This window comes from Glycine max, chromosome 15 (assembly GCF_000004515.6).
Source record: "Glycine max cultivar Williams 82 chromosome 15, Glycine_max_v4.0, whole genome shotgun sequence".
Taxonomy (NCBI): domain Eukaryota; kingdom Viridiplantae; phylum Streptophyta; class Magnoliopsida; order Fabales; family Fabaceae; genus Glycine; species Glycine max.
Window position 1 is genome coordinate 49,094,031 of NC_038251.2, and position 9,324 is coordinate 49,103,354.

The window sequence follows — 9,324 nt, forward strand, 5'->3', positions numbered from 1 at the left end:
GGCCTGAAATATCTTTTGGTGTGAGACTTGTTAACAGGTATATGAAGTCTCCTAGGCAATCTCATTTAGTTGCAGCCAAGAGAATTCTCAGATACTTGAAGGGAACACTTAATCATGGAGTTTTATTTCCAACTCACTTGCCAAATCAAAAAGAGGATGGTAATCTACATCTAGTAGCATACTCTGACTCTGATTGGTGTGGAGATCAAGTGGATAGGTGCAGTACAATGGGTTATGTGTTCTTCCTTGGTGAAGCACCATTCTCATGGTCTTCCAAGAAGCAAGATGTTGTGGCTTTATCAACCTGCGAGGCTGAGTATATAGCAGCCTGCAGTGCTGCTTGTTAAGGCTTGTGGATTCAAACTTTGATTCAGGACTTGGAGTTGAAGACTGAAGGTGCTATTAAGATAATGGTGGACAACAAGTCTGCTATTAATCTTGCTAAAAATCCAGTTTCTCATGGTAGATCGAAGCATATAGAAACTAAGTATCATTTCTTAAGAGATCAAGTCAGTAAAGAGAAGATAAAGCTGCAACATTGTGGTACTGATTTGCAAGTTGCTGATATATTGACTAAACCTTTGAAGATTGAAAGGTTCAAGTCATTAAGAGATAAGATGAATGTAGAGATGTGGTAAATGTTGTTCTGAAAATTCTGTATTTGTAGTTGTGTTCTATAATTTCATATTTAGTAAGATGTTGTTAAACTTTTGAATTAAGAGGGGATGCTAATAGTAATTCAAAAGTCAGTTAGAAGTTAGTTAGTTTGTTAGCTCACTATTTTGGGATCAAGTTAATTGAGTCCTTTGTTATAAATAGTAAGATCATTAAGTTGATGTATATTCATTTTTTCTTGAAAAGATTCAGTCCATCATCATTCTCTATTCTTTCTCTGTTCTATACACACGTTCTGCAGATCTCATTCCCTAACAGAAGTTACCACTTCAGGTTTCCATCACTACAAATTGTACGTTTGAAAGAATGTCCAATGATGGAGACTTTTTGTCAGGGAAACATAACCACACCAAGCCTCACAAAGGTGGAATATGGACGGAGTGGATATAATTGGCATATGAGTGAAGATAATTGGCATATGCTGAATGGAGATGATTGGCATATGATGAGTGAAGATCATTGGTATGACGACCTTAATACTACTGTTAGAACAGTTTTCACTAAAAAGGTACACATCAACCAAATTTCAGCTTCTTAACTCCAATTCTAGCTTATTCCAATCCTTGGAGGTTAAGAATTTTATGCTCTGCGTTACATGCATAATTATTGAAATTAAAAGTAGTATATGACTTTATAGCGTTAGTTAAAAGTGATGCATACTACTCATTTAAGAAAAATAATTAATCATATTTGATTACACAAAATTTATCTAAAAGTTAAATTTTTCTTTTATTGAAATTTGGTATTAGGAATAGAAAGAAGAAATTGAAATTAAAACCTTACATATAATTAAAAGGTGTTTTACATATACTAACATATAAAATTAGTTAAAATTTTCTCCTTTGCGGTATAAAAATAATCAACTTTCGAATTTCATATGGCACTTGTGTATTTAATTCGAATATATAATTATAGGATCAATATCCAGACTGGGAGAAACTGGATATCAGAAACATGTTCAACAATAGTTTGAAGTCCATATGGCCTAATCAAGTGACTCCAAATTCCTTTCCTAACCTGACGAAAATTGTCATTGATTCCTGTAGAAGCCAGTATGTCTTTCCTATCTATGTGGCTAAAGTGCTTCGCCAGCTCCAAGTTCTTAAAATAAGCTTTTGTACCATAGAGAATATTGTCGAAGAAAGTGATAGTACTTGTGATATGATGGTTGTTTATCTTGAAGTACGGAAGTGTCATCATATGATGACCATAGTCCCATCCTCTGTTCAGTTTCATTCTTTAGACGAATTGCATGTGTACAAGTGTCATGGACTAGTAAATATTATAATGCCATCAACAATCACAAACTTACCAAATCTCCGCATTTTAAGGATAAGTGAATGTGATGAGCTAGAGGAAATCTATGGTAGCAATAATGAGAGTGATGATGCACCACTGGGCGAGATTGCTTTTATGAAATTGGAGGAATTGACATTAAAATACTTACCGAGGCTCACAAGCTTTTGCCAGGGAAGTTACAACTTCAAGTTTTCATCATTACAAAAGGTACATTTGAAAGAATGTCTCGTGATGGAGACTTTCTGTCATGGAAACATAACCACAACAAGCCACATTGAGGTGCGATGCCTATATGGATGGAGTAATGAAGAATCAGAAGATCATTGGGTTGGTGACCTTAATACTACTATTAGAACAATTTTCACTAAAGAGGTACATATCAACCAAAGGTTCCTAGCTCTATTTCTTACACCTACTTGCGGTTAAGAATTTAATGTTCTGTTTTATGTTGTTGAGTATCCAGAATACAGAACAAAATTTGAATTCATCATCAGAATCAGACGACGGCTGAATGTGTCTATTATCAAGACACTGAGCTGTAGGTATTTAGGTATGGCTATTATTTTGTGTTTTTGATTTTTATATCTTTCATAATACTTTTAATCATTCGGCACATTGGGCTGTTAGATTTCTGCTCCTTGATTTTAACGGGTTGTGTTACTCTTTATTTCTTTTGCATTTTTAGTGTTATATGAGTGGGAATGGGAAGGGTAGGATGAGATTAGCTGGAACTTGTGTAAAAAATAGTAGCCACTCAGCTGCCTATAGTTATTTCGGCTTTTCTTTACCTAGCAGTGCAATTTACTCCAATGGATGATATATAATTAGTTTTCCTTTCTATCTTTTCTGTGGGTACTGGGTTTGATTTGAATTTGACACATCCAACACTTGCATTTTGGCCAGCGAGTCCTTGCCAATAAATTAACATGCTTGTCATCAACAGCAACACTTAGATGTTTTCTATTTTTTTTTTTTTGTATTTAAATATTGAACTTTATGTAACAATCTGATATGTGAAATTTATTTTTCTTGGCCTGTTGTAACTGCATATATGTAACTTCCGTACATAAATCACTTGTTATCTGAACAAATTACATTGTTTATAGAATCATAACTTCAAAATATGACGTTGCTACTTAGTTGGGTTAAGCAGGTCAAGTCTGGAAGCCTAAGTCACATTTTATTGTGTAGCCACTTAGCAATTCTTCCGTCACGGTCAAATATGAAGTCTTGGTGAATTCCATCGCCACATTAATTTTCATGAATGTGATTGTGTCCATTATTGTGTTTTACTTTGGAGAGACAAAGCTTGCAAATGCAACTCCTTATGTGCTATTATCCAACTTGTCTGCGGTTGTGAAGAAAATTGTGGGTAACTTAGAAAGATAGAATCTAAAAGAAATATAAAAAAATACTCCAAGTTTATGTTGGATTGGTAGATTTGAAAGATAAGATTCATCTGTTTCTTGCAGTGATGGGATCAATCACATGAATATTCAAGGAATAAAACTCACAATATTGACTGTGTAAGGAGATGCAAATATCTATTTTTTTTATTTATAGTATATAAATCCTGAAGCCTGATATATGGCTTTCAAAATTAAGTTAATCCTTTCATCCCATATCAGCATTTCATTCTTGTGTGGCTGAGTGGTTCAATATTTCACTTTGTCGCTTTCTTAGGTCCCGTTTGGAGTGGTTGTGAGTTTCTGACTTACAGTATTCAAGTATATATAATTTTCAAAACAAAGCGTGTTCGACAAAAATCAAGTTGAATTGGTATTCAACTCAATTTCAAAAAAGTTTTACATTCATCATCAAAACCAAGAAAAAAGGTTATTAAAATTTGGATTTTAGTTTTAAAAACACATTCTAACCACTACAATCGCCCCCATCATCACCACTACCCCGAAAGAGTCACTCTCACCATCACCACACTTCGTCATTGCTGCCTCCACCATCACCACCAATGACCGATCCAAAAAAAATTTCTTAGTGGGGGCAATAAATAGCTTATAATATTCTACAAAATAAAAATATCACTAATTTTTTACAAAATACATAATGTCATGACAAAAGAATAATCTAAAATACTTAAGCTTCTACAAATTACAATTGTCCTTTATGCATTTTTATTAAAAATGTTCTATGATTGTTTCATTGTCAATACTATAAAAAAATATATGTTTATATAATTAACCAAACAATCATTGAACCATTCATCTTCTCCTATGCGATTGTACATTTTATTTTTCACAAAATTTATTACAGAGAAATATCTTAAATGACAAACTCAGTACGACCCTTTCTTCTTGTTGTGTTTGGGAGTGCAATCCTGTGTGGCTACTGTTAGCCTTTGCATGCAGTTAAGTAGTCAAATGAGGATTTCTTTTCACAAAAGTTTGTTTTCCATAGCTTTGAACTATAGTCTTTCTTTTTCTCTCTCTTTTTTTTTTTTTTTTCTGTTTTTCTCTCTTCATGGGTTTAGGATATATCCCCCGTGCTTTTGTATTTTCTTTTGTTTTTAATATACTTTTGCTTTGCTTCATGTTATGCATGAGCATGCCAGTTTTGAAAAAAAAATAACAAGGCAAAAATTTTGTTTTTCTTTGTTTTAATCCATTGCTAGAATGAGAGTGAAATACTTTGTTTTTCGTAAAATAGATTAAAAAGTATGTTATTTTAAAATAAATAAAGCTTTAGAAAAATAATGAGGTTTTTGTAATTAAATAGATAAGGAGAAATATTTTTATTAATCAAAATAATGCTTTTAAGGTAAATAAAAAAATATGTTTTTAGAAAATAAAAAGGATATTATATTTATTTATTTGATATGGAGAAAATAGAGTTCATTCATTATTTTATAAAACAATAAAATAAAGAAAAATAGAGTAAATAAATGACTTAGTACCCTAGTTATAAATAAAGACATATTAGATCAGTTCTTACATGAATATATGTTTCTACAGTCTCTATTCCTCCCAAATTCGTTCTCTCTTTTTCCTCTCCCAAAATCTTTTCTTTTTCTTGTATACACTCAAATCTGTCCTAGTAAAACTACGATCCCAGACTAGTTAATCGTTGGATCATTCTAAAATTTGGACACCAGGTTCGGGGCTCATTTTCACACATCTCTAATGTCAGAATTTGTGAAATAATGTCTGTAAATAGAGCAAATCCCCTCTCACAAAGATAGTGAAATTGAGGCTCCAATATATTCTTCTTCTCTCTAATGTTTTGAACCCTAACAAAGCAACCAGATGAACAACTTGAGGAATATTAGATAACCACTAGAAACACCGCTATCACTATCGGACTACACACGTGGGCCTGCTTAGAGGTAAGAGATGAGTTATTCATAGTTGGGAGTAGTGAGAACATGTGTAGGGGTCCTTAGAGGATCAATTGAGATGAATTTTGGGATGTTTATAAAATTTTCATTCTTTTTTTAGGGTTTTTTATATATAGTTTGGAATTAATATTATAAATTGGAATTAGAATACGCTAGCAAAATGACATTCTCAATTATTTTTAATATTTAGTATGAGTTTATATATTGTTTCATACTGTTATTATTTAAAATTGGTCAAAGTCTATTTAACCATAATGTTCTTCGAAAGTTTTAGTAAATTCTTGGTGCAGTTTTGTTTGATTATATTTCACTTTGTAAATTCATGATTAGAATATTTGTGTGTTTAGTTATTTATACACTATGTGTATTTATATATATATAATATTATTTGTATATTATGAATTGGGATTGAGATTGAGTATGAGTGGCAAGTTTAGCACGTGTTTATCTTTGTGAGATAGATGTGAACATGTGATGGTGAATTATGATGTTGGGAGGTGTTAAATTGTGGACATGGGGTATGGTTGTGAATAAGTGTGTAGTTAATACTTGATTTGATATTACTTGTGTTTTGAGTTATGAATTATACAACAACTCGACTGGTGTTTACCTTGAGAAAAGTATTTATGCACGAGATGTTAAAAGGAAAGTGTAGGGTTCCAAGTTAGAAACCTTAGATGTTAAATTGTAGTGCAATACGCAAGGTGTTAAAAAGAAAGCGTAGGGTTCCAAGTTAGAAACCTGAGGTGTTAAATTATAGTGCAATGCATGAGGTGTTAAAAGGAAAGTGTAAGGTTCCAAGTTAAGAACCTCAGGTGTTAAATTGTACCACATTTTGTTAAACGTATTTTGAAAATAAGTGTGAGGTCATGGGAATTGCATAATTCATATGCAATGTTTGCATGCAAAAGTTGTTTTAGAGGTTGGACCTGAATCAAGAAGGTGATGCCCTAACAGATTCTTCGGAGTCTAGGCCTTGGGGTTAAATACACTCGGTTTGAGTGCTCCTTTAAGCTTATGTTGATCTCATATGGTTGGAGCATTCTCACAAAACAGAGTGACCTTAACTGGTCACCTTATGATTTCACTTAGTGAGAGTGACCTGACATACCCATTGTATGGTGTGTCTTGTTATGTACTCTTAGGCCTCTTGATGTTGTTTTTCACTAGCATGATGCCACATTGCATATAGGCTTGAGTCTTAGTATAATTGTTGCATAACGCCTATGAATTGTATATTATGAAATTTGTGAGTGTTGTTACATCTTGAGTTGAGTGCATGATTCATGTGTAATGTAATGGGTGATTGAAAAATGAATTTTAAATGATAATGCGATTAAGTGACGTGAATTATGCTAAGTTGAGTTTGTTATACTTTATTATGTGTGTGTGTTTTCGTTTATCTATACCTATTTAGAAATGTAATAACTCACTCCCCTGTGTTGTTTGTGTTTGCATCATGTGATGATCACAGGCCTTGTGTTCATGGGAGCAAATGCCTTGGTGGATGACTTTATATAATCTCTTGCCAGAGGACGTTAGGACACAATGCTCTAGTAGGTGTGACATTTGGGCATGGGTTTGGTAGCTGCTGATTATAAGTATATTTTGGAATTAAATTATATAGGAATTTTTAATTTCTCTCTCCTAATTCTTCCTCGTTGAGCAAATAATTGTTAAATTAACATCATTTAAGTTTTTGTATAGAAAATATTAAAATTAATGAATATATGATGCTTAGTGAATAAAATAAATCCCAAAGAAAGTAGACTAATTAAGGAAAACAAACTAATTATGGAAAACATGTTAATTAAGGAAAGCAAGGCTAATAAAGAAAATGAGGCTAATTAATGAAAACATGTTAATTCAGGAAAGTAAAGACAAGTTTAGCGCAAGAAGCCCACTTAGCTAAGCTAATCTGCGCCTATACTAAAAGAAGATAGAAGAAGGAAAAATCACACTGAAATTCCAAGATAATACAATTCTTTATAGAAGGCAAAGGCTAGAAGAAGGACAAGTAATTATTAGGACTCATTCTTTCTTTACATCCCCTTTTCTTATCTTATTCCCCTTCACTAAATATTTCCCTCTTGCAATTGTAAAGCCTCCTATGACTATGAGAGACTAAATTCCCTTTGTTGGGAACTTGACAGCCAGCTACTCTTGATGTAATTTCTTTTCCTATTTGTTTATGAATATTATATTTGCATTATCTTTTCTTGCGCTTAATATTATTGCTTGTGGCTTGATCACCCATTTGCATGATAAGTTTTAGGGATAGTGCTGGGAGACGTTATTTTCTAATAGAACTAAGAAAATGTAACTAAATAAAGTCATCACTAGGGATAGGTTGATATTTGTTTAGCCTGTTATGCATCTATATTATTAATGCAATTTACTATTTTGGCTATGTAAAGGGATTTCAGAGAGAAAATAGATAAATTAGGTTCTTTCATGCAGAGGACCAAAGTTAGAGTATACTAGTAGATGCATGTGTAAATTGGAATAAGTATAAATAGAGAACAATCATTAACATTCTCATCTTTTGAATTTACTTCTACTATATTATTAGGTTCTCTAATTTTTCTCTTTAATTAATCAATTTAAATTCTTTTTTCTCTTGTATGATTTCATTTTTTGCCAATTTAAATTAATGTGTTTCTCATAACATTTTCAAGTCAATTTTCTTCAACTTTTTTATCAATAAAATATTCATCTACCTAAGTACAAACAAAGTCTTTGTGGATTCGATACTCAGACTTTTGTTTTAACTTTACTACTTGGGATGAATTGCTGCACTTGTCAATCCATCAACATTAGAGACTTTGTTCTTTGCACTTTGTATTTTAAATATTCTATTTATAATTTTTATCTTTCCTTAATTTTTCAAACAAAAAATAAATAAATCAATAAAAATTCAATTTTCAATTTTTCTTTATTCACTCTTAATTTTAATTTTTAGTTTTAATTTTTATTTTCGGTGATAACATGCATTGTAGTGTTTTTCTTTCTTGTATGCGAGGAAATGATCTTGTTCAATTGAATCTATAGATTGAAGCAACGTGTAGAAGAAACAACGCTGCAAGAAGAAAGAGGGAACAAGGGAATCAAGAACCATCATCCTCAGTATCAACTTCTTATCCACATCCCAACTTTGAAGAACACATCATAGCAGAGGATCACTCTAGAGGACTACTCTAGTACCTCAACACCTCAATATTTCACAAGCATAGCCCAACCCGAAGTTCAAACTGCCAACATCACTTATCCACATTCCCTTATCCAATAGATTCAAGGCAATCTCTTTCACGAGCAACCCAATGAAGATCCATATGCTCACATTGCTACATACATAGAGATTTGCAACACAGCGAAAATAGCTGAAGTTCCCGAAGATGCCTGTTAGTCATCTTATACGACTAACTTTTGTACATAATACTTTTTTCAAAATATGTATATTTTTCCCCAATTTATAGTTCTTTTCTAGGATTGTACATAAATTTTGCTTTGCTTTGATCTCTGTTCATTAGAAGCCTTTTTAAATGGAATTAATGTTAAATTCTCTGCAATTTCAGGTAAAAAGGAACTATTTTCATGAAGTGCCAAAGTAGTTGTTGCGCTAAGCGGACTCAGTGGGCTTAGCGCGCATCCACCGCTAAGCGCAGCATCAGCGCGCTTAGCGTGTAGAAGGCACATGGAAGAGCATATGATTTGCATGCACGCGCTTAGCGCGATATCAGCTCGCTAAGCGAGGTTTCTATCGCTTTCCAGGTTCAGCGCAAGATTGGCGCTCAACTCAAATCTACTTACTCGCGCTAAGCACGAGAATGGCGCTAAGTGCGACGGCGAATTCTATGAGCCCTTTTTAAGCCTGAAATATCATAATTAAAAGGGATAAATTTTTAGAGAGAATAATCACACAGAGAGCTCTAGGGTGTGGACTGCAGAGAACGAAGAGGTAGAGCAAGGACCCAAGTTCTCAACTTTTAGAGAGATTA

General features: G+C 32.9%; 1 protein-coding gene across 1 annotated transcript; it reads left to right on the plus strand.

Moving 5' to 3' along the window:
• The first annotated feature begins 81 nt into the window (after window positions 1-81).
• On the plus strand, window positions 82-3,469 carry LOC121173510 (uncharacterized). The gene is made up of 2 exons (XM_041009499.1): window positions 82-1,183; window positions 1,591-3,469. The coding sequence occupies exons 1-2, from the start codon at window positions 836-838 to the stop codon at window positions 2,398-2,400; spliced, it is 1,158 nt and encodes a 385-aa protein (XP_040865433.1). The 5' UTR covers window positions 82-835; the 3' UTR covers window positions 2,401-3,469.
• The last annotated feature ends 5,855 nt before the right edge of the window (window positions 3,470-9,324 follow it).